This window comes from Sinohyriopsis cumingii, unplaced genomic scaffold (assembly GCF_028554795.1).
Source record: "Sinohyriopsis cumingii isolate HCF-2022 unplaced genomic scaffold, ASM2855479v2 utg000160l, whole genome shotgun sequence".
NCBI classification, from domain to species: Eukaryota; Metazoa; Mollusca; class Bivalvia; order Unionida; family Unionidae; genus Sinohyriopsis; species Sinohyriopsis cumingii.
The window spans coordinates 303,482-330,960 of NW_028315873.1; the positions used below are offsets into that span (position 1 = coordinate 303,482).

Below are 27,479 nucleotides of genomic sequence, written 5' to 3' on the forward strand. Positions count from 1 at the left end.
GAAGGGGTTTTCCAGATGCCCATTAAAACAGCCATATTGGAGGTTAGATTGGCACTATTTTCATTTACGTCCAACTAGACATAAGAAGTCTTTCACTGATATGACGATTCATTCAGGAGAAGTAGTTATACCAAGATTTTCAGGATGGCCACATTGGTGGCCTTATAGGATGTCTGTACAGCACCATAATTCTCATTCAGGACCTGCTAGACATCAACATAAGTATTTTGTACACATGTTGACACGCTGACACAATTATCCATTCAGAAGTAGCGATAAAAAGTTTCTTAATATGGCTACTGTGGCAACCACATTGTATGTGTGAGTGGCACCATCTTGTTTTTTCTTCCAGATATTTTCACACAAATATCATATTTAAAGATAACATGAATTCATACAAGATCTTGTCAGTTTATTTCACAACAGATTTTTCCCTCATATTAATATAATCTTTTGAAAACATTTATACATTATAGTTCTAGAAATTTTTCATGCTCTCAGAAACTATTAAAATCACAGCAGAAAGTGTTATGTTATATCTTTATTCAGCACTGAAAAATATTTATGAACTCTTAAAGTTTTTTCCCTATATTAACTTAATTTAATGAAGATTTTCAGACTATAACCTTTCCATTGGATTTATTTTTTCAAACATGGCGTAAAAAGTATGTTATAGTAACCAATTTTTACATTGCCTTCACCATTGCAGAAATCTCTATAATCAATTTCCTAGTAAAGAAAAGCCAAGAAAATAAATGGACAGTTAATATTCACTTCAGGATCACAGACCTGAGGCAAATATGTCATTGTTAAATCAAACATTTTTATTGTGTTTCCTTAGACCTAAATATATATATATATATACTTGCTGTTACTCTAAACGAAGGCTGGTGATCCAGTTGATAACCTTTTGGGGGTTTTAAGGATGTCTTTAAAATTACTGATTTTTTCAAGCTGCACAACTAGAGTTGACAGGGTTTATGTGTGGGAAGAAAAAACAAAGGAAATCATCGTATCGCATACAAATTATGGGTGAATCCATTTCAAGATGTACAGTGTGTTCATATGGAGGTTGTGCTGATCTCATCCTTGTCTGATTGTTAATGTGCAAATGAGACTGGACCTACCAGATCCAGGGCTTTCTGCGTTGGAGCTATGTTTGAATGTGCGTGCTAATCACAATGATAAGTCCTGAGGAGTTATGTGCTATTTCTAAGGTATATATTCAAGAAAGAGGCATGTTTGAGTTCCACAATATGCCCAGTCTAATTTAGATAGCACTTGATCTTACATAATAGTTCCTATTTGAAGGCCTTCTGGATTGTGTTAATACAAGAGTGAAGTCATAGGTCTCCTTTTCTATTGCACAATGATGGCAAACGATTCTTGATGACGAAACTGGATTGCATCATAAGGATTGCTGATCCATTTCATCGAAACGGAAGGCTGACTGGCTCAATAGAGAGTCCATGGAATTAATTGCATGCCAAGGTAGATGTGATCAGGAGAAAGGTTTTGTTTTAAAGAAGTTTCCGCTTCAGCAAGGTCAGTGCTGAAAGGGTGAAATTTTGAAATTCAGGCTTAACATAACAAATGCTATTTTCCACTTTGGAAAACAGTGTGAATGATTAAGGTATACGAAGGCCAAACAATGAAAAGTCAGAGAGGTCTTTGCTATGACCAAGATCATCATAGCCACAATGATCGAAGGATGTTCCAATATGACAGAATGTTAGCCAACATTTTGTCATAGAATTATAAAAATAAATGACGGCTACCTATGTGACAGACGCACTCAAATGGAAATTGTGTTATTTTTACTCGTAACCAGTCCTTGGAAACAATGTAAGAGGGGCTCATTAAAGGCTTTTGATACATAAGCACATTCAAGATTTGGAATTCATTCAGAATACCACTGGAATCCATTCTGTATGCTCTATACCTTTTGACTTCTTTTATAACTTTTAGGATTCTTTGGGATTTAGAGAAGACTAATCTAAGTTACTTTTAAATTTCCATATGGTGTCTTAAGCAAATAAATTATTCGCTGAATTTTACATAAATGTTTGATTTCTCTTTTCAGTTGCTTAATTTACTACACAGCCATAATAACAAACTTGTTCTGAAAACAGTTGCTCTAAAAATGAAGACGTTCATGATAACGTTCATCCCAAAGATACTGACATGAAGGCCTGTGTTCTACTGGTTACTGACAGTGTCGAAGTTTGGTAACAGATGGGCTTTGCATCCAATGAAACTTGCATTTATATACACAGTCACATCCTTTTTAGTGGCAGCTTTAATGATATTTATGTTGTTCGCAAAACTTGGTTGCACCATTCATCCAGGAATGATACTATTTTGCTCGTTATGCTGATATTGTAATCGAGTGGCATGGAATATGAGTACACGTGTGAGCTGCAAATGGCACACGTTTAAGTGATACAGTAGGACGATTTGCATCGTTGAGATAGCAAGGCCATCTGCAAAGGTCACATGTAGAGGTGATCCAGTAGGATAAGATCTGCTGCAGCATTACACAGTCTGAGGAGAAACTCCCTCGTTATGATAAACTATATGTAGGAAATGGATTACTTGAGAATGACAATTCAGATGAATGGGAATACGTAGGTGATTACGATATATAAGAAATCCATATTTTGATCATTTAAGATGAATTAGAGCTGATTGATATTGTTCTCTTCATATATGCGATATATGAGACATGATATTACTTGCTAGCTTTGAATTTTTGCATTCAGCATACCTTGTTATTATAGTTGACTCTGAAATGACACGGTAAGAAATTAGAAACAAAGGATTTTCATAGAGTTAACTACATTAAAAGAATGCCAAAAATATCTCCGCTAAATTCAGGGTGATAAAGAAAAATATTGCCTGTATGATCATGAAACTAAACATGTTATATTAATATGTGGCCTTGTGTAGGTATGCAATCAAATAACACATGACCTATACAGAAAATAATGCATACAATATGCTGAAAATTCCATAATAAATCTGAAAAGTAACACAATTTTTCAATAGATGGGCATGGATTTTGAAAGTCAAAGTGAATACTAATTTCATTTCACTAGTGGGACCTTAAAACTAGCAGTACTAGGCGGGATATATTGCCCTTTGTCTATATACAAAGCTATTGCCTTTGAGAGGGCTGGATTTTGTTAGATAGTAGGACTTATGCAGCTAGCGTTATTGGAAATAGGTAACGTATTTGAAAGGGAAGATATCAACAAGACCATCTGCTCAGAAAGAGTTGTGATGAAAAACGTTCAACTTTTCCATTGTGATAGACATAATGTGTGTCAGATCAGTCCTATTTTCATTTAGAATCAACTAAACATTATACATAGTCTCTTATAGAAAATCCCATTCTGTTAATTTTATGACAATCAATTCAGAAAGAGTAGAAATAATACTACTTTCCAAAATCGCCACTGTGGTTTTCATATTGGATATACAAGTTTTTCCGTTTTATTGTAGAACCCAATCAACATCCTTATAAGTCTTTCAGTGAAAATCATATATTGATATCACCATCTGTTCAGTACAATAGTGATCAGATGTTCCAATGGTCGCTATAGAGGATTCATTAGTTCTCACATCAACTCCAACGTCATTTAGGACCAAATATGTTTCATTATGAGTTTTTTCATGAAACGTACATCTTGATATTACCATTTATTTGGGATGTTGCGGATAGCAAGACATTCACTATATTGGATGCATTAAGAACATCATTTCATTGCACGACCTTCAAGAAGAATAGTGTACAGTGTAATGGCAATCGTCCCATTAGTTTAAAGGTGATAATATATTTGTGCTAATATATATGAATCCCAGACAGGCTCATGATGAATGACAGATGGACGTTTGACTAAATGGCATTGAATAACTCCTCTGGTAAATGACTAACTGAGCACATAGAGTGAACAAGTCAACTGCTTCACATCAATCTGTTATGCTTTCCATTACAGTACTCGGCTTTCCATCAATTTATATTGTTTCCCATCAATCTGTTATGCTTCCCATCAATGTGATTTGCATCCCATCAATAGGTTAACATTTTTATCAATGTGTTATGTTTCCCATCAATTTATTTGTCTTTCGAATATGCTTGCAAAATGAGAGGAAAATGTAACCAACGTTTGTAAACAAGGACTATTAAAATGAATATCGATAGACCTATCAAGTTGCATCACTATGTAATTTTTTGGTATGGTGTCACAAGGGACGATACTCTACCAAACAATAAAATGGTGATGAATCACACTGAAATAATGAAGACACTGCCCTATCATGTCTTTACATTTAAACAATTAACAGCACCTTTTTAAGATCAAATCAATGATAAAAAGTACCCTATTCAAAATGCATGTGTCTTTTTAATGTAATCGTAATTACAGAGGTGTATATACTCCATTAACATGTACGTAGTTTTCAAATTAATTTCTGTTACACATGAAAACAATTTACTTATGTTGTCAACGGGAAGTGATAGTTTTAATTCACCGTAATATATTCTCCTAGCAGCCAATCTGTTTTGATCTGTTATTTTAGAGCAACATAGAAAATAAATCGTTTTGTTGTGTAATGGATTCGTAGAGTCACCTCAAATCATTACCAAGTACAAATTTCCGTTTACACTAAACATGTACTGTCTCTCTCTCTCAACTAAAAATCAATTAACGGCCATGCGTTTGGACTATTTATTTGATAACTAAAGTAATTAATATTTTCAATTTTCTTTGCTAATATTACCAGTGAAATATTGTGCGAAACGGCAAACAATCAGATTCAAATTTCGTTTTTATGAATGCGGTCGAACAATGAAAACATTTGTTTGTGTGTATTAGGTTTTAAATAAGTACATATATAGTATGATATCCATTGAAGGAAAACGTTTTCAAAAAAAACGAAACTCTATTTGCTGACCAGGCAATACATAACATATTGACTATAACGATTTTTAATATTTCTTCAATTTTCAAATGCATCAAATGACTGAATATTGTTCATTTTTTTTTTTTTATTTTCCCAATATATTAATGCGCTCTTACAATTTACATACATGGTGAAACCTGGATCAAAAGATGCAGAAAATCTGGATCATCGATTACTCAGATTGGATTTGAAATGTGATAGAATCTTCTATATTGTTCCAATGTTTTTTCCACCTTTTATTAATTAAATTTATTTAAATTGTAGAGGAGAAATTGAACCGGCTTGCGCATTAGCTGGTTATCTTTATGTTTTAATCTAGAAAAGTTGAGCTGTTACCAAATTAATATGTGCAATGGATCAGTGTCTTAAAGCCTTGCCAACTCTTTGCAGAATACACCGTTAAATAAGTGCAAGTGATCCATCTGTAGGTGTGAAAACTTTTCATTCTTAATCAAATTTTATATAGCAACTGTTGGTGTTTTGAAATTAGAGAAAACGCTAATAGTCTCCACTTTATCTTAAATACTCAAAGGTAGGTCATAATGTTGATGCGTGACAAATTTTCAACCCATGAAATACAAATGTGTACAGTTCGTCTTAATACATCGACGATACACGTAATTATTGCTTTTTGCAATTTAGAATACAATCTGAGATGTAGGTGACAAGGACCAATCTTTGCTTTAAATCCTGCCCATCTGCAGTTGCACTCACATTATAAGTTTGATCACAGTGGTAAGGTGTTAGTATTGACATCGTTGGTACAATTTTCAGGTAATTTTTTTCAAATTCTGGACAGTGGGGTACAGTGACCCAATCTTCATGTACGACATATGTTAGTCTCATGTCCATATATACAGACTAGACAGGAAGAATGGACACAGTTTAATGCAATTTTTAATAAATTCTGGTAATTGTATCACATAAATCTACTGATGCTAAGCAAATCCTCTCTTTCCTAAGAGAAAAACCTAGTATAAATTTGGAGGTAAGATGACAAAATCTAGAGACGTTATTTCAAATTTAAAAAAAAAAATGTTATATGATTTAAAATCTTGAAATAACTAATTCACAATCAAGTCGATCAATTTATGACACCAACCGTGGCTGAGCTTTCTCAACTTCTACCTCAGTATCACTAAGTCGTCCGAATTTGATACATTTAAAAAAAATCAGTGTAGCTTTCACCAATATGACTATTATATATCCGACTTATTGAAGTCATCGTATTCATAATTGAAATGATTAAGACACGAGAAAGTGTCAAATGAAATCAACGGCCTCAAATCTGGAGAGTGAAAATCCGATTCAACATATTACATCTATATCATAAACAGCAGTGATGTGATGTATTGAAATGATCTTTTACCTAAATGCCTATATTTTGTGATAGAATGTTTTCCAATGAAGATGTCACTCTGATAACAATTGTAAAATATCGCATGTTGGCAATACGGACAATTGAAGCAATGTTGCAAATATATAACATATACTTATGCCAAACTATACACTTATGTAAGCAAAACAACAGACAGACCATTACTCACTGAAAGCAATGAGCAGCACTCAGGATCCAGTATTCGCTGAGAATAGTACCGCCACAGAAGTGGCTATCATACATGGTGCCTACAAGACGTCTGATCCCAACCTGCCATGGGTTTGCTCCTTGGACTGCATTCTTTCCTCCAATTATCTTCTCAAGTTTTGGTCTTGGAGCTACTTGCTTCTCCTCAGTCACATCCCGCTTGCCGCGCTCCATCAATGGCCTTTTCCCACAGGTTACAGGTCCTGAAGGAGATGGATTATATTACAATTGGTGACATCCCTGCCTAAATAGAAATTCGTGTGCTTGTATTAAGTGATGACTGGAGAAAAATGTGTCTCTTAATACAGTAAGTGAATGTGATTCATACTAATAATTCAAAATACAAAGCATTTCGACAGTAAGTAACCACCTATATCCATTTGTATATCAGATCAAAATAAGGCATGTAGTATGTCTAGACGTTTGTGTCTGTGAAAAATTCAAACTGTTTGAAAGGCGATTGAGACTGATACTTATCCCTACATAAATGTTGACAGATGGGTCAGATGAATCTCATAATAGTATTTTAGGTGCTACTAACAAGATCGTCTTCTCCTGGTCACACAATAAGTCTGCTATATCCGCTTACATTGCTTTGGCTACCCAAGTTGTCTATGTTAAAACTGGTTATTTTATCCACCCTCCCCCATATATATATATATATATATATATATATATATATATATATATATATATATATATATATATATATATATATATATCTGTCACTGTGTGTGTGTCGGTATATACTGACTGGCCTACCAATATTGTGTACAATACTTTTAAGGTGTATATCCCTGAGCTAAGGTGATGTTGCTACACTGCATTTGTATGTGCTATCCCTGTTTTCAGTATGATGTAACTACATTTCAGTTTACCTGTTATTCCTGTGCCTAATTTGTTGTATCTACAATGCATATTGGGTGCTATCCGTGTGCTTAATGTGTTGTAGCAAAAATTACTTTCAGGTCCTATGGCTGTGCTCACTGTTTTCAATCTACAATATATTTTAATAGCTACTCTTAATGTGTTGTAGCAACTATGCATTTTATGTGCATATACCTGTGCTTAAAGTGTTGTATCTACAATGTAGCTTAGGTGCATATCTCGGTGCTTTATGTTTTGTCCCTGCAATGTATTTAAGGTGCTATACCTGTGCTCACTGTGTTGTAGCAACTATGCATTTTATTAGCTATCCGTGTGCTTAATGTGTTGCAGCAAAAATGCATTTTAGGTGCATATACCTGTGCTTAAAGTGTTGTACCTACAATGTAGCTGAGGTGCATATCTCTGTGCATTATGTTTTGTCCCTACAATGCATTTTAGGTGCTATACCTGTGCTTAACGTGTTGTAGCAACACTGCATTTTAGGAGCAATCCGTGTGCTTCATGTGTTGTAGCAACAATGCATTTTAGCTCTTATCCCTGTGCTAACTGTCCTGTAGCTACTTTACATTTTAGGTGATATACCTGTGCTGAATGTACTGTATCAAAAATGCATTTTAAATGCTATCCGTGTGCTTAATGTATTGTAGCAACAATGCTACCATTAGGCGATATTCCTATCATATTTCATTCTACTATTGTTTACGACAGTTACGAATATATCATGTGAATTCTTGCAGATGAAATGTCTTTCCCTCATTTGATACCGTCATTAGTCTTCTTGACTATTATCACAATATGTAGCTAAGTCCAACAATCGGTTAAAATACAAACGAATTCCACCATTCTGATTACAGCGATAAACTAAATTGATGGTGAGCCTACTCCCCTTTTTTTCTACGTCGTTTCGTAGATTGTTATAATTTTCTAAAACAAATAGCACGGCTGATTTAACATTGAGTTGTTCCTAATGGGTTCGGTCTTTGGTGTAGCTCCAGACTGATCAATATTCCTCCCTCCATATATTTTTTGTCACCAGTAGCTTTTAGTTTTCACCAATATTCTGTCTCAACCTATTATCTGTATTGTGAACTTTCGATCCACAACATACCCCCAGTACAAGTGCGACATGAATATAAGACTTAAACAAATTATCTACGTCAGAGATTCGAATGCATGCGTCCTGACGTCCTTCATGAGAGAACTTTTATTACAACATTATCTTTTCAACAACGTGAGGTTTTCTGTAATACTTCAGATACATTTCAAGTGCCAGAATGTGAAGAAACTTCCTTTTATATTCAAGCTGTGAAACATGTCTTAAGAGATTACCCAATACAGTAAGGGGGGGGGGGTCTGCTCTGACTTTGACTTCCTTTTGACCAGGACTATTGAACAAAAGCTCTTTATGTCAATAAACATATTCACCATGATTCAATATCTTGATCACGATTTCACTTCACTTGAACATGAAACGCTAGGTTCTAAATACAAAATGGACAGGTTAACATTGAACACCAACAAATGAACCTTGTCGAAGTGTGCATAGGTGGATTTTTTAAAAGAAATTTCATGAAATAAGGTTGATTACATAATGCTCAAGTTATTGTCGGATATGGAACACCAAAACGTCAATAGTAGTATACAAGTTTGATTCTATACGAAAGCATGTATGTATGAATGTGTTTTCGTGTGTGTGAGAGAAAGAGAAACGTGAAATTCTCTCCATATAAAATTCACAATTATCAGGTTGTTTAAATTATCTAATTCTTAATATTCATATCATGATCCAAACTACATTTATATGTTCTCACAGGCAAACAATGTGGACAAGCATTTGTTCGAACAATTGGACATTAATAATACATTTTCAGCCTATATATATATATATATATATATATATATATATATATATATATATATATATATATATATATATATATATATATATATATATATATATATATATATATATATATATTTATATATATATCTATATATATATATATATACAGTTGTAATAGCTATTTTAAGCCACATTACAGCATATGAATGATTGATACAATACAGACATTTGAATTTCAACTCTTTGCTTTAACTACAAATATATATCTAGTCATTTTCTGAAGATATCGTATTTCATCATCCCATGTTTAGACACAAGGCATGATATTCAAGGATAACATAACCTTTGCCACTGCCTATTTACATATTACAAAATTACAGAACGTAAGCAACCATATCAAATTACTCGATTCCTCAATATACTTGACATGAGACTGTTTTATAATAAAGTTGTTTTTATGAAAGATTAAAAGCAGAATAGTCCACTCAAATACGATTATTCATTACAGATGTATGATTATTTAAACTTTTAAAGAATAACATACGATGCAACATAACGGCATATCGTCAGAAGATAGTTCAACAATCCTGGAATCATCTGATATTGCTTGACTTGTTTCTTAATTTTGACGTGAGGCCAATACACGCTCAAACATAGTAGCTGTAATGTTACTTACCTAGACTGACGGCTCTCATGGTGTGTTTATTCTCGCTGATGTCACGGTGGGAGGGAATGCTAAGTGCAAGGTGAAATCTATTCCCCTCCAATCCATGCCTTTCATGTGACATTTTATTTCCAACAATTGTCTCTTCCAACCCATTGCCAGTTTTGTGAACTACCGATTCACAGCAAATGCATTTGCACCAGTGCGACATGAATGCCAAACATGCGAGAATTATCCATGTTTGAGATCTCACGGCATGCATCTTGATGTATTTTATTTTACCTAATTCGTAATAATACAACCTATTAATATAAAATTATCTCTTTCGTCTACATGTGTTTCTCTAATACCGCACATATGTTTCAAGTGCGTGGATATGAAGAAACCTCAGGTTATATTGACGTTCTGTGACGTGTCATAAACGGACCAGCCAATGAATTAGAAGGGAAGGAGGAGCTTGAGTTTTGCCTGGAACCAGAATTTGGATCGAAATAAATTTTTGTCAGTGACTATAATGGGTATCATCATAACATTTCTTTAACCTCATGAGAAAGATCCTTGAACAGTTGTTTTTCAGAATCATAAAATTGAAAACTGGTCAAATAATTACATCCCTTCAGATATTAGATGCAAGATCTCAAATGTAAACTTTATAGGTAAACATAGGATACATATTAGTCTACCTTGTCTAAATCTGTTAAACTGCCTTAATATGGCCTATTTCACTGTGATCATTGAATGTTCTCAATTAGATTACACACGAACGTCATCAGTTAACCCTTGAGTGTATGTGTGTATGTGCGCGTGTGCAGAAGGGAGAGAGAGAGGATGTTAACTATCTCGAGCACGCTTACGAAACGATAGTAGGCTGGTCACAGAGTCCAGTCGTAGTGCACATTTTATAACCAAACTACGTCTATAATGTTTATCATCAACAGCTGATATAAACACTATTTCTAGTCGAAATTTGGGTATACACTTTGAACAATCTATTTAGAAACTATTTTGAAGACCAAGAGATCAAGGTACATTTTCTTTTCGTTCATGCAATACAAATAATGGCTTTTTGCAAACCATATTTACCAAACTTGTCTCCATGATGCAATAACGTGATTTGCATGTCTAATAATCTAAGTAACTTAGTCACTTTGATCGTTTTTCTCCAGTTTGATAGATGCAATTTGAAAAAATTGCTACCTTAAGTAGAATATACATAAGTACTATCGTAAATATTACAATTGTCAATCTCTATCTTACATCTTAACATTATGTTTGTCATTTTCTATCATACAGCAAGCATGACATTTGTTTATATATTTTATATATCAAGCATTAAAGTTGCCGGTCTGCAATTTCAAACAATACCTTTCTCACTGATTATCATACACCAAAGATTACTTTGCTGCTTTCTATCATACAACACACATACATTCATATGGTGATATATGTGATACACCAATCATTAAATTTGTCACTGCCATTCTTAATTCAAACACTACCTTTCGAATTTAGTATCATATCTCAAACATTAACTTGATGATGTATATCATACAACACACATTACCTATGTCACGACCAATCCGTTGGCGTAGCTGCTTAGAGTGGCCAAAGGCTTATACACAACTTGATTGGTGCTCAATATTATGCAATCATACATCAAGAATATCCTTTGCCACAATCAAACATCAAATATATCCTATATATATATATATATATATATATATATATATATATATATATATATATATATATATAATGACAGATAGAGAGATAGCGAGAGACAGTGTGTGTGTTTTGAGGTGTGTTAGTGGGTGTGCGGTGGTGATGGGGGTTTAGTGTGTAGGTATGTGTGAGTACGTTATTGGACGCATGGTTTAAACGTAATTACGTCTACCTTGTGACTTACACAACTGGAGTTTCGAGATTAAATATTCGAATCCAAAGTTAATACTTAGGAGCCGAAACCCTTACGAAAGTTAACGGGAACTGAAAAATCCTGAATCCGGAGAGAATGGTTGGAAGTATTAGAAACAAGGGACCGTAGACGTTAACTATTTTTCTGTCATCTTAACGGCATGGACGACTAAGTACAGCACACTTTTGATGCGATGTTGCATATGATTGGCTGAATGTTTACAACACTTTATAAATAGCTATATAAATATTATAGATTTATACAGTTCTTAAAAAATGTAAAGTATGAGAAGCATTGAACTGCTGTTGAAATTACGGACATGTTATTACAGAGAGTTCGTCCACATGCAAAACAACAAACATTAGTTTAACAAAGTAAAAACCTGATTTGGAGTAAAAGAACAACCCTTGTTGACTATATTTCGTTTGTGAAGTCATATTTTGCAGTAAGGAACGGATAACTAGATTGATACATCTGTTTGTGTTACGAAAACAATTGGCGCAATGACACACCTCACTGAGGAAACAAACAATGCTCAACGTACAAATTCAGAATAAGTATAACGTAGAAATGCAATGTGAAATACTCCTTATTTATTATAGATTACACAACTTATGAATCATTCCAATTTTGAGGCACTATTGTAATTATGTTTCGTGAGCGTTGAAACCAAAATGAGAATGGATTAAATATTTGAGTGAATAATTGGTCTTAGAAATATGAATATTTCTAGACAATTATAAACCATGTTAAATGATGTATGTGCATTTGTGATCTTTTTACTAAGCATTAACAATATGTTTCTTATTGCTAGGATGTTTGAAGTTTCGAAGTTTAGGGTGATGTCTAACACTAGGATATCATGCCGTTGACATAAAACAATCACACCCAAAATCATTATTTGGATCCCATTGCAAACAATCCTAACACTGAACTCTAAATGCTGAAAACCAAGCGAAGTAGCTACTTGTCCCATTTAGAATGATGCAAATGCTCTTTTAAATCTAGCACAATAACACATCAGATGATAGAAGCACACACCATTTTGTTACCTAACATTTGGTACAGCCCTTCGTATATTTCTGATTTTGTTTTGAAACAAGGCATTTTTGCAGTGTTCCTGGCGTCGACCATGATCAAGTTGCAAGTGAGATATGGTAAATCCACTTAGTGAAAGGTGTACAGCGAGGCTAAAGTATTCTCTTTTTTTCGGGGGTGGGTGGGATATGAGGCTGTTTAGATCTGCGTTCGCCTTCAGAAAAGCCGATCTCTGAAATCTGCGTCAATGACGAGTACAAGTATCTCTTCCCAATCAAAGTTGACCAGCTGAACTGTCTATGTTAATCCTTCAGGCACATGTTCATCTGTATTATCTATGGTAGAGTCTTCAGGCAGTTGACCAGTAAAGATCTTAATCGTTGACACGTCCATTGAGATTTTCAACACGAACCATTATAAATACCACATGCTTGAATGAATCCGTTTGGATCACACCTGTATTGGTTGTATAACAAATAAAAACTGCTACCTTTAAATTTTACTTCGTTCAGTCTGTTCTTTAGTATTAAATGAATATAAGAGATCTGATATAATTTTGATGTAATCATCTTTGGAATTACCGAATAGATGCGTACTAAGCTCTTTATCACTTCGAATTTGTGGGCATATCAGGCACATACATTTTTTGACGGAATATAAATACATAGGTCATTTTGGACACTGGCTCTTGGACATAACGCCATTCAAATATCTGGTTCGACTATATTCACAACAGTGGCATGTTATGTTCATTGATTTCATCAATCTGGTTTTCTAGATATGTGTTTATTTTAATGAGAACAGCAAACCCGCGTATTTGCTTAATTCAATACACATATATAAATAATATTTAATAAAGCGTTTTGGCAACAAATATATAAAATCCCACAAGATTTGGTACATGTGTGATTATAAATACATGACAATCAGACACTTTTACATAGCAGTACATTTATGAACTAGGTCACTGATATTGCCATTAATATTTATCTCTTCAGTCAAAACTAATATTATATATATATATATATATATATATATATATATATATATATATATATATATATATATATATATATATATATATGTGTGTGTGTGTGTGTGTGTGTGTGTTTGTCTGTGCGTCTGTGTGTGTGTGTGTGCGCGCGATTTAAAGTTGCACTAGCTTGTCGGGATTATGTATTACTGTCGTTTCTTTGGAGGAATACACATAAGATTACTATTATTTATTTAATGGTTTTTATTGATATATTGTATTCATGCTTTATAAAACCTATTAATATTGGTACACACACAAATTATTTAATGTTAAAATGTTCGGAGGTCGCTCTATCCTTTATCAAACATTATTGGGTGTATGTTGGTCAGGCAGCAGACTAAACGACCTGATAATCGATAGGACCGGACGAAGAGTCAACAAGTGTTGTAACCCCACTACCAAGACTCCTTGTATGCTAAACTGTATGTTTCTCTCGTTGTCTGTATGTCTCTCTTCTGTATAAATGTGTATATTTGTCTATTTCGCTCTCTCTCTCTCTCTATCTCTCTCTCTCTCTCTGAAGTTATGATTGGTGAAACACTGTAGTCGCACGAAGTAACTGAAAGGAGAAAGTAATAAATAGATAATGTAAATAACTATATATTCGGTAGCAATGTCAGTTAAATACGAATAATCATTTAGATGAACTGTAGATATATTTAAAGTTTAAAATGAATCTTGATGGTCCCTCGTTTTCATTAGTATATATTTACAACTCGTGTCAATAACCTAGCCTGTATTTGAAAATCGGCGTTTGCGATGTTCCTTTTGTTATCTATCAGCCTATTTTGAAAAATATACCGTATATGGTCTAAGCGATGCATCGAAGTAAACTGATACAATGGTACGATGTGTGGGTGCAACCGATTCTTAGCCATATAGTTTGTGTCGGAACAGGTGTGCCTGTGGTGTATTTGGAGTTTAAATGTTACTTTAATAATGTTTCAGTCATACCACTACGATTTCTGCATTGTTGCTGTTTACAGTGGTGTCAAGCACCGGGGCATCATGCGGCATAATTCATGATTATGTTTAACCCAGTATTATTATCCTGACACCAGGGCGACCAGTCTTAAAACTAACCTCTTAATGCTGAGCGCCAAGCGTGGTAGCTGTCAGTTCCAGTTATGTAAGTCATTGATACGACTCGGCCGGGGATCTAACCCACGTCCTCCCGCATACGAGGCGGAAGTTCTAACCACTAGGACACATAAGCGGTTGTTCGGAATAGGGATACACTGATAAGGATGAACACATATTAATTACCTTCTCTATTAAATGTCCATTATATGATTGTAATAGATTACCAATGTAGCATTTGTGCAAAATAAGCACCTTTATCATTGATAAGCTATCCGTTTTACTTCTTCATTCCTTGTCGTTTTCGTTGTCCAATCTTCTTGCCTGTCTGCCTTATTTAGTTTCCAGCATCAACGTAGACAACCCGTCTATTTTATAGTTTCAAAGCGAACACTATCATGATAAAAACATTTGTCATTATCAGTATCTTCTATAATAAGAATTCAGCTAGGCAGAAACAAAACGAACTCATATGTTGTGTAATATAAATGCTTGTGTTTGATCTAGTACGTGAACAAAGTAGAACAATGTTGATCTTGTTATATGTGTTTGTTTGTGTACCAAAGTCATTTAAGCTAGGTATGGATTGGTGAAGCTTGGTGGGACTTTTCATATTATACTTATTGTTTTAGATTTGTAATAATAAATGTTCCAGTGATATACATGTTACTTTCACAAACTACATTCTGCCCCCCTTCTGTGTGCCCCGAAAGGCCCAGTGGTCCAAAGAGCTCTCCGTTACAAATCACTGCCATATCCCCTCTGTCTGCGTGGGGTCGAGTGTCGGGTTCGGCCAATGTGGGTATGTGAGAAACTTTAGCTTTTCGATGGTAGGTGGTTCTTTCTAGGGATTTCCCGGGTTCTTCCTCCGTCATGTATAGCCTATCACGTGCTGTAAACAATGGCGTTAAACAATACAACAAGAACAATTTACTCCTCTATGTTTTTCTCTGCACAGTACACACACACACACACATATATATATATATATATGTATATATATATATACATATATATATATATATATATATATATATATATATATATATATATATATATATATATATATATATACACACGTTTTAGGTGCGTTGTGGGCAGTCATCCCGAAAGTGGGTTTACGGGAAGGACATGATATAGTTTACATTTCAAATCAAAATACATATACATAGGTTGTATTTCTTACATAGTAATTATGTATATGTTGAAAATAAGTATATACACTTATGTTATAGTCCTATTCATGTTTTCGGTTCGTGGGCAGATATATATATTTCATGGGCAGTTTTGACCTTTAGGTTGAAGATGACAAAGTAACTGCCCAAAAATACGTTCACGAAGAACAAACATATAGCATTCTGCCCGTGAATACGGTCACGGGAACAATATATAGCGTACTGCCCACGAATACGTTCACAAGTAACAAATATATAGCATGACTTTCCGGTGTGCGCGCGCAAAATGGTTGTCAAGACACGACGATAAACATTAATCTATTAAAGCATCCTTTGCAATGGCCAGCGTACATATAGCGGACGTGAGGTTCGTTTTTCACAGCTTGTTTGAAATAAATGGATGATTATATATCCAGTGTAACAACTTGTCTTGACAGCTTATGGATGCTAATGTTTGACATTTATTGTGAAGATGATTGTTCACTGCTTGTTGATGAATTCGTAGCTTCTGTTAATCGATGCTATAGCTCAATTTAACTGTCATACACTGATATGTTTAAGTCTGCTTGCACAGTTAACTATGCAGAGTTATGGAAATATAACAAATTGGTTTTAATAACTTTCAGAGTTTGTTTTACTATTACTCAATATTTGTTTCAAGTACTATAAAGGCTGTGATAGGTTGGGTGGCTTAGATTACAAATCAGGCCCTTCTCACTTGGGGGGTGGGGGGTGGGTACTGCCCATTATGAATATTACTGGTCCTAGATGTCCAACCTGATATTTATGACATATAGGTTCAACATCTTACTGCCAGCAGAAATGGTGTTCTGTAGTATTTTTCCCAGTCAATAGTTTATGGATATATTATGTCATGTACTATGCTTGTTTAATTCTCTCATCTCAGTTCTGACGTTACCATTGAATGCTATAATGTTCCCAGACATCCGGTATTCTTGGTTATTAAAATTATATATATACACAGATAACTGAAGGTGAGTTCTCATTATTCCCTAACAATTGTAATTAGTGGGGCTGTAGCAATTGATGGTCTGAGAATTCAAGTTAACTGGTTCAAAACTTGGGTAAACAACAAACTGTTTTCTTCCTTTGACAGGCATCATAAAGTTTTGCATCTTTGTCTCTCTGATGACTGTGGTACACAAGTTACAGACTTTGCCTTAGAATGAGCCTGATTTTTGATACTTGTTACTGAATGGGGTGGGGTAGGGAAGTAACAAAATTATTAAAGGTGGAATGTATGCAAACCATGCTGGAAATAGATATGTGCCAGCAACTGCAACATGTAAGCTTCAATCAATTTGGAAACTATAAGCTTTATCCTGTAAATATTAACAGTTCACACCCTGTATAAAAGGTGATTTTGTGTTTGATTAACTGGAACTGTTAATTTATTATGTTAAGGAATTTATTGTTTTAACCCTAGTAAATGTAATATAATTAGGTCAAAAGTTCCAGTTTGTTTATTGTTTCCAGAGTTGATTATTGTAACTGGAAGAACCTGTTTCTAAGTGTTAAATGAAACGAAAGAGATATTGTTTACTCAAGTGATATAAAATAAGTTTAAAATGAACTGAAAGAAATATTGTTTATTCAAGTGATACAAAATAAATGCAAAAGTGTATATTCATTAAGAAGTGTATTGTCAATTGCAAATAAATGAAGATTTATCTTATTTTGTTCTTTACTTGTGTACAAAATTATACCTGGATTGGGCAATAATTACTTGGACTCCATTTGGAAAAGAAAAATCTATATGTCCTAAATACCTAATGTTCATATCATAATGCTCTTTTAATGGATGATTATGCTTTTCAGCTGACGTTACCATATTGCCAAGTGAACTAATAGTATGGCCTTCGGTGTGGCCCACTAATCACATTTGTAAATGAATTATGCATACAATAGAGAAATAGCTCTTAAAATATCTTATGAGTTGAACAATGTGTGTACAGAAATAAACATGAAGCAAATCTTTGAACTTGTATGCCACACATGCAAGTGAATTGGTGGTTTTCATATGTAACTTGTGTACTCTTATGGCTTTTGTCTATATTACTTTTAGCCATTTCTATTCACACACCAGAACACAACCTTTTTTGTCTGATTCAGGTACTAATGCAAAACTTATTTCAGCTGTAACTGAAGTATACAGAATTTTTCCTGACGTTGAGGCCTACTGTGTAGACAGTATAGCTGTAAGTCATCAAATCAAATGGAAGACAACAGTGTGCAGTTGAAGAAAATGATATATACCCAGTACCATTTAGAGTTATCTTAAAGAAAAGTCACAATGCACACTGATACAAGTAGTTTTAGAAAATGCATTTGTTCCACATACATTTTAACTTAACCCAAAAGTTCAGTCTCTTGCCTAAAATTCAATCAGATGTATGCATTTATTCCATAAAACACAAAGATATAATGAACCAAATCATTTTCATTATTGAGTTAGGTAGTAGGCTATGTTAAAGAGTGCAATCACTTTATCGATTTTTTTTTCCATTACATTTTTATTTATTATAAAATGACATTTCTTAGTGGAGTGCTAGCAACTGTAACTTGAGGAATATTTTGTACATGCTGGCCTAAGTGTCATGAATATACTGTGCTACATTTTGCTTTATTAGGTATAATACTATCATGAGACTTGCTTGATTAAATCCTGAATTTGTCAGTTACACTTACAAGTCCACTGGTAGAATTTAAAATCTGTGACAGTTTGGGAACTTTTTTTGCAGTAACTGCAAATCACTTTGCCTTCACAGTCAATGAATTCAAGCCATTGATAATTGTCAAACCATTGTGACTGAAAATGTGATTGTCTCTTAGTTGTGTCCTATTTGATAATTTTGCTGCCACAGAGTCTGGATTGTGTCTCTGAAGAAATAGTTCATCTAGACTCTGTTGCAGTATTACATTTTATATGTTCAATTTAATGAATTTTCTTTCTTTGAATCATTCTTATGTCATAACTTGCGAAAATAGTTTAGTTAACAATATTTATTCAAACAGAAAAGATAACCTCACTTGACAAATCATCCTACTAAAGTGATCATGGCATACACTTTTATCTTTGAAATTCAAATATTGCCCACTCGTTAATTAACATAACTAATATTGCACATTGAAGGTGATCATATGTATCATCAGTTTTAAAAAAAATAAAGACATAATACTATCATTTAATCACTGCATACAGGAAACAGACACTTGTGTCTGTAAAATGCCTTTCATTGGATTACTTTGGTTTATTAAAACCAAACAGCAATCCACTCAGGATTTTCTAGGATAGATACAGAGAATATATTATGGTCATTCAGAACGCTATCAATACATCAGACCAGATTGTTTTTATTATTATTTAGGCAAAATAACTTAGTAAGTCAGATGGCAAACATGAGGATGGTGATAGGTTATGTGGAATTTGCATTGAATCATCTGATCCCAGAAGATTTGATACAGTGTCACTGGCTGTGGTAATCATCAAGTGCAGTTGCACGGCACCATAAGACTTATCAAGATACCATAAGCTAGAAAGATGAAGAAAAAGAAAAACGATGACCCAAAGACAAATCCTGCAAACTGTGTGCAAAAATGATTCCACAGATTATAGATGAAAACTTTACTATATTTAGCTTCAAGATATTAATAAATTCGGATTACTTCCTCCAGTCTGCTACAGTAATTCATGCCCATTGCACTCATAAATTGATTATAGTCCTTGCAGTATTTTGTGTGGGCCACAATATTTTAATTGATGCAGCTGATGCTCCATTCTTCAGTTCAGTGTTGATTCAAACATAGCAATGTCCCTTTGGGATGTGTGCATAAATAAAGAATGCCTGTCCCTTCATTACCACACTTGTTGAATTTATCGTGTCTCTCTGAAAACTGTACCATGTGAGAAAGAATTTTATAAACAAACTGGACATAAGTATTGCTAGACATATACTCAGACCTGAGACTTCATAAAAGACTGCTTACTTGTGAGGCATTATTAGTGCTAGGGCTTGAGGTAATAACTTGCTATATGTTTGGTAAGGCAAAATAAGGGGCCTTATGACTTAAATTGAAACTGTGAAAAAACAAAAGGTTCAAATGCAATAAACTTTTGTTTTTCCTCATTTGTTATATTACAGTGCCATGAAAGGTCATTTATTTTATCTTTTTAATCCCTTGCCAATTTTAAGTCATCATCACTAACCAAGTCTCTAAATCAATTCTTGGCATATTTAGCTAAAATGGTGTCTACTGTTCCATTATATCATTGATTGTTTAGCTTGCTTGTATGGAGCTTAACACCATTTTTCAGGACATCATAGACTTTACATGGCAGCCAACATATTTATTGGAAGAAATCAACACACATAACGCTACTGGCAAGCTTTCTCATATACACACATTGGTTGGACTAGAGAGAGTTGATTAGTGATGTGTATGCCTAGACCATTCTATAATCCAGGGCCCCATGATTGAATACAGCTTAAAGAAATTAACCCTAATTCAATTTCCTTGTTGCATTTAAATCATAACACCCACCATGCAAAGTGACACATGTCTCAAGATTTTCAAATTTGTATATGTTTTGCAACTTTTAATTCTGAGTTGATGCATGTGGATGTGGAAATTCAGTTACTGAATACTTAGCTACTTATATAAGGAGCTCTCACACTGGTAAAAGCATGCAATTGGGATTGTATTTGCAAGAGGGCAATTAATTGTTCAAAATACTGTTTTAGCTAACTACATATGCGAAGGGTTGATGTATAAAAAAGAGGATCAAGAAATCCTAGCTGGTAAAGATAATTGTATCCAACTTGACAGAAAGTGAGAAGGCCTTTTAGTTTTGTACAGCAGTTTCATTAAGGAACCAACTATAATACCATTAGAAGTTTATGAGCAGCAAAAACCACATTTAGGACCAACTAGACATCAAAACCATATGCATAGTTCCATTTACGGCCAACCAGACATCAAATAGGTCATCTAGTGAAAGCACAATGTCAAAATGACCAGCCATCTAGGAGAAGTAGCAAGGAAGGGGTTTTCCAGATGCCCATTAAAACAGCCATATTGGAGGTTAGATTGGCACTATTTTCATTTACGTCCAACTAGACATAAGAAGTCTTTCACTGATATGACGATTCATTCAGGAGAAGTAGTTATACCAAGATTTTCAGGATGGCCACATTGGTGGCCTTATAGGATGTCTGTACAGCACCATAATTCTCATTCAGGACCTGCTAGACATCAACATAAGTATTTTGTACACATGTTGACACGCTGACACAATTATCCATTCAGAAGTAGCGATAAAAAGTTTCTTAATATGGCTACTGTGGCAACCACATTGTATGTGTGAGTGGCACCATCTTGTTTTTTCTTCCAGATATTTTCACACAAATATCATATTTAAAGATAACATGAATTCATACAAGATCTTGTCAGTTTATTTCACAACAGATTTTTCCCTCATATTAATATAATCTTTTGAAAACATTTATACATTATAGTTCTAGAAATTTTTCATGCTCTCAGAAACTATTAAAATCACAGCAGAAAGTGTTATGTTATATCTTTATTCAGCACTGAAAAATATTTATGAACTCTTAAAGTTTTTTCCCTATATTAACTTAATTTAATGAAGATTTTCAGACTATAACCTTTCCATTGGATTTATTTTTTCAAACATGGCGTAAAAAGTATGTTATAGTAACCAATTTTTACATTGCCTTCACCATTGCAGAAATCTCTATAATCAATTTCCTAGTAAAGAAAAGCCAAGAAAATAAATGGACAGTTAATATTCACTTCAGGATCACAGACCTGAGGCAAATATGTCATTGTTAAATCAAACATTTTTATTGTGTTTCCTTAGACCTAAATATATATATATACTTGCTGTTACTCTAAACGAAGGCTGGTGATCCAGTTGATAACCTTTTGGGGGTTTTAAGGATGTCTTTAAAATTAAGGCCTTAAAAATGTTGAGATCTTATATTAAAAATGACAATTTGAGCCTTGCAGATTCATGTCCACAGGTGCCCAAATAAAAAAAAAAGGGTGGGGTGCAAGGGGCAAGCTTGTTGGTGTGTTATAAAATAACTGACTTATCATCGGTGTGCTGACAGGTGATGTGTAATTAAATCACTGTTGTAATATTAATAATGAGTGAGTCTGCACAAAGGAATTTCATACAGCTAAACTAACTCAACAACTAGAGGCAATTAAGAAATATATCCACATTCGTGATTCTGTCAAATGGCAGATACAACAGCATCAGGAAGCTCAAGTGGCTTTTACAGAAGGTAAAGAGCCGCTATACTTGTTATCTTTTTAGGGATGTGCTTGGATTTTGCCCTCAAGCTGGAGCAGTCATAGGATATATAATAAATCGCCACGGTCGGAATTTATCCCCAAGCTGGGGTAATCGATGGGTAAAGTCTTATCCACAGTCGGGGTTTTATTCAAGCTTCAGGTGCAAGTTTTTGTGCATCTCCATGCCCTTGCATAAAACACAGTTACACGTTTTTTTATATAGATATTTTTCAGTTGTAGACAGGAATAATAAGTATTTGCGAGTGTTTGAAATGAATGGGTTCATTATGAATTGAGTGGCACTACATTTCAAAAGCAAAATTGGATTGAAATGCAAGAACTGTAGTACGGAATTAGTGTTGGTTCTGGATCGTAGAATGGAATTGTGTGTGTGTGATTGGATTTTTAACGTAGCTTGAATAATTTTTCAGTCATATTGCTACGATGTCTGCAGTGTGGCAGTTTATAGTGATGTATAGCACTGGGGCATCATGCTGCAAACATGTAGTATGATGTTGCACCCAGTCACATTATCCTGACACCAGGCCGATCAGTCCTAACACTAACCTCTTAATGCTGAGCGTCTAGCGAGGTAGCTGTTAATACCATTTTTGTAAGTCTTTGGTATGACTTGGCTGGGGTTTGAACCCATGACCTCCCGCTTCTGAGGCGGACGCTCTAACCACTAGGACACCGGAGTGGTCAGAATGGATTTGTAACAATTACAATGGAAGCAATTTGTATTATGCTTGTTGGGGCATTCCTCACTGATGGCTGTCAGTGACATCATCATGGGAATGTGTAACAGCCACATTTTGTAAGAACAAGGTGTAGTTGGTGAACAATACAGACACTTTTCTGCCATTTCCACTGGCATCATCTCATATGATGTTATTTAAAAAAACTTCCTACAACATACTCACAACATATAAAACCTATATGCAAATCTGATGAAAGCTGCTTGTGTTTCTGAAACACATATTCCATACTGGTGGCAAGAATGTCCAAATCTACATTACAAAAATGAAAACATTACCATCCATCTAGGAGTTTCAAATGTATGAAATCCTCTTGTTGGGTAGTTTTACTAACAGGCTTTACAGCAGGGCCTTCCATTAGATTTAAATGTGGCAGGTAAGTTGACAAAGTAGGGTGGGGGGTTGGGGGGACCTACCCCAATGGGGATAATTCATTTTTTTTTTAAAGTAGCATGGTGTAAAGTAAAAGTAGATGGGCTGATAAGGAATCCACTGAATTTACAGACTAAAGGTTCAGACATTTGTTTTTAAGAGAAAAATAAAAGAAGGAAACAATACAACAGATATTTTAATATGACTTTAATGTTTATTTTCTAGATTTAATTAAGATTATGAATCAGAATCAGTCTCCAACTCCACTGTAAAGTTTATCTATTACTTCTTCTGCTCAGGCACCTGCAAATTAAAACAAAATTGTAATGCTTAAATAAAGTCATATCATCTCAGCACTAGTTACATATGCAGAAGTCATGTTAATCAGCATTATAAAAATGTATGAAATTTTCTTCACTGCACTTGTGCTTCCCTTACTATCGTTAAGCCATGATACAAGATAACTTTGCACTTACTTGTCATTTCTGGCAAGTGGATGGTGCAATCAATCTGCACAAAGATGAATTTATTTCATCCAAATATTTCATGTGAATAAAAATTCCAAATGGAGGCACTTGTCCGATCAGACAAGATATATGCATATTGTAGTTAGCTGGACTCTAGCTCTGATAGTCCTGGGCAATAGGATAAGCTGATTTTGTTATCAGTTTAGAAATGCATCCGCTTTGCAAATACTATGCTTTAAAAGACGAAACTGAATCCAATATTGATGAAATAAGAGTCATTTGGACTACCTTGTTTTTTATCATTCTGCGTTGGTTGGGTGCATATTTGAGGGTCTCTGATATGGTCTCTTCCATTCCATTTGCCTTTGCTTTGCCATTAGTTTTCAAGCAGGCTTCTGCATGAGTAATACAATGTTTTAAAATAAGTTTCACAACAAAGGATGCATTGCATTTTTCTAAATGCCAGCAATAATCAATGGAATATTTTTAAAACATGTACTTTGAAATGTGTCTCAAGTTACTTTATCAATTCATTTAAAAATCTCTGGCAAGTCACATGAAAAACACAATTTAAATCAAGCCATACTTACTTATCAAAGACTTTCTCATTCACATCCTTTACCTCACACAATAAATATCAGCAACACCAACATTAAATTCACACAATCAGTACAAAACCTAGGTGTTACTCTGGACAGTACTCTCACATTGCACCAACATGTCATGAACATATGCAAGGCTGCGTATCTTGAGCTGAGACGCATCAGCTCCATTCTCAGATATCTTTCAGTTGATGCCACTAAAACACTTGTGTGTTCATTACTGCTTTCAAGACTGGACTATGGTAACTCAATTCTGTCTGGTTCATCTTAATATCTACTGCAGAGACTTCAAAAAGTTCAAAACATAGCTGCTTGGATCATACTTAGAGTACCACAATCAGAGCACACCTCCCTGCTGCTCTGTACCCAACACTGGCTATCCATTCGATCCAGAATCAAACACAACATTAGTTCTCTGTGCTACGTTTCACTGACAGACTCTAGTCCAACATACCTATCCGACCTCACCTATGTGTACACACAAGCAAGATACTTACACTCCTCTTCCGACAATCATATACTCATTATTCTCACTATGAAAACAAAGTCACATGGACAGCATTCTTTTGCATACCAGGGCCCAGCAACATGGAATGAATTGCCCACTGAACTTAGACACAAAGACGCAGTGATCCCATTCAAGAGTGCTCTCAAAACTACTTATTCTGACTACAAAAACAAACTTAATGACTTAATAATGTTAACTACCTTAAATATTCTCAGCATGTTTTTTATGTTTTCTAATTTCATGGTGTTTGTTTTTGTAATCATATCATTGTGTATGTTTTTATGTTGTCTAATGTTGCAAAGCGCTTAGAGCTTCTAAAGATTAGGCGCTATACAAAGTCCTCATTATTATTATTATTATATTTAGCTTGGATGAATATTTTTTAAATCAGTGGCCATAACTAAAAAATGGGATTTTGTTTTATGATCATAAAAGTATGTTGGACACCATCCATGATGTACAATGCTGTCTGACATTTCTATGCACCTAAGGTTTCCATCTCAAATATTAAAGCAAAATGCATACCGAATTTGACAGATTGATGAAAATAAAAAAAAGCAGTGCTTACCATTTGAAAAGAGGCAATTGTCACTAGAATATTCTATTCAAAATGATATTAATTTTGGACACAGGGGATACCACCCCCATGTTTTCCTGACTCGTGATATGTCGGCCTATTCTGTGCACAGCTTTAAAAGATGTAATGTTTATCCATCGAGCTATAGAAATGAAATACATTTACTGTAGACTGTTTCTGTCAGCAGTTGAGTAATTAGGTCAGGTTTATAGCTAGTTTACAAAATTCAATGTAGAATGCCAATAAATGACAAGATGTATTTTTGCAAACTAAAGTGATCTTGAAAAAAGATTAGTAAAGTTTAACATTTTATAAAAAATAAGCTATTATGTGGAAAAGAAACAACAATGAAATAGGATGCAATGTGTTTACGTCTAGTTTTGGAAGGTACCGTCTCTAAGGTACCGTCATAATTGTACCGTAGTTTAATGGGTGGAAAGGCCATTGAAAGGTAAGGGCAGTGTGGAGACCATCGAGTATGTTCCAGAATAGCTGAATCTTTGTAGATACATAGATCCATTCGTAACTTCAGTCCGCAAGCGAAACACTGTACTTCGTATCCCAATCCTGACTCAGGTCCGAAGTAGACAAATCCTGTTCTAGCTAAAACATACGAAGAAGGTAATCCTTCCCTATCCGTAGGCCATTTTTGAAACATGTCCAATCGACGGGCACAATCACAATAGTCAGGTAAGAAGCTTGGAAAATGGTAGGGTTTGAACTTGGAGTTCTCACTGGATTTCTCACTCGATTCTTGCTGCGGCGAAGTCATCCTTCTGGTGGGTGGCTATCCTCTTACAACCAATGTTTTATACCGACATGTCCATACGGCAAAGTAAAGTGGGTGGGAAGCCGCACTCGCTTCTGCTACACGATTTGATAGACTTTTTCCAAGGGTCGACTGACGATGTGGTGTGTGGGTAAACGTACAATCTTGTTGGGTTGATAGGTGGTCACTATCTCTAGACTGCAAGGCTTCTTTCAATATGCCAAAGTTGACCACTCGACTGGTACGATAATTCAGAGTAAGTCCTTTCACTTTACACTTCGTGTGCACTTCTCCTTGTTTGGCCCAGTATTCGTAGCCGTAATTTTTGGGACCACCACTAACGAAACTTAGAATCTTGTCATCGGGGTACTTGTCTGTCCAGGCTCCTAAACGGTCTCCTTCGATGTCAGGGTGCTGTTGACTCGGGTGATCGATATAGATGCAACTGTCCATGTCAAAGTACAAGACACGTTCCCCTAACAGTTCTAAAGCTTCGTACAATTTTAAGCGAGCATGAGCTGTCATGTAAGCTGCAATGATGACATTTCCAAAGGGGTCATCTTCTACAAAGTTCAGATCTTCTTCGTAATTCACCAAGATCAAATCCTCACGAACGACGTCCACGTGTTTCATGAATTTGGCTTTGTCGTGAATCATCTGAAAGTAGCGGGAAGGTTCGGTCAAATACTCCGTCTTGGGTAAACACGGTCATTGTGCCATTTTACCCCACAAGCAATTTAACATCACTTTGGCAAACGATCGCCTGCCTTCGTTTTTCTCAATGTGATCTGAAGTAATGCCTTCTTGTGCCCAGAATTTCTCTCTGAATGTCTTTTGGTCTTCAGGAGTGTGACACCAGGACAGATAGCCACTGGCTTCTTGCTCAGTTTCAAAA

At 34.8% G+C, this 27,479-nt stretch overlaps 1 protein-coding gene and 1 long non-coding RNA gene across 3 annotated transcripts in view; both read right to left on the bottom strand.

The window, feature by feature from the left end:
• The window catches only part of LOC149774615 (transmembrane protease serine 9-like), a 108,428-nt gene extending 98,452 nt beyond the window's left edge, over positions 1-9,976 (bottom strand). Inside the window, exons 1-2 of the mRNA XM_089944948.1 lie at positions 9,958-9,976; positions 6,562-6,753 (exon numbers count right to left, since the gene is read on the bottom strand). Coding sequence (XP_089801074.1) covers positions 6,562-6,753; positions 9,958-9,976 — 211 coding nt within the window. The remainder of the gene's footprint in view (positions 1-6,561; positions 6,754-9,957) is intronic.
• A 13,877-nt stretch (positions 9,977-23,853) lies between these two features.
• LOC149774616 (uncharacterized) overlaps positions 23,854-27,479 on the bottom strand; it is a 120,854-nt gene continuing 117,228 nt past the window's right edge. Inside the window, exons 6-7 of one of the 2 annotated variants that reach the window (XR_016416769.1) lie at positions 24,417-24,523; positions 23,854-23,964 (exon numbers count right to left, since the gene is read on the bottom strand). This is a non-coding gene — a long non-coding RNA (uncharacterized LOC149774616). Of the gene's footprint in view, positions 23,965-23,987; positions 24,524-27,479 lie in introns of those variants that run through there. The other variant, XR_016416767.1, reaches the window with a different exon arrangement.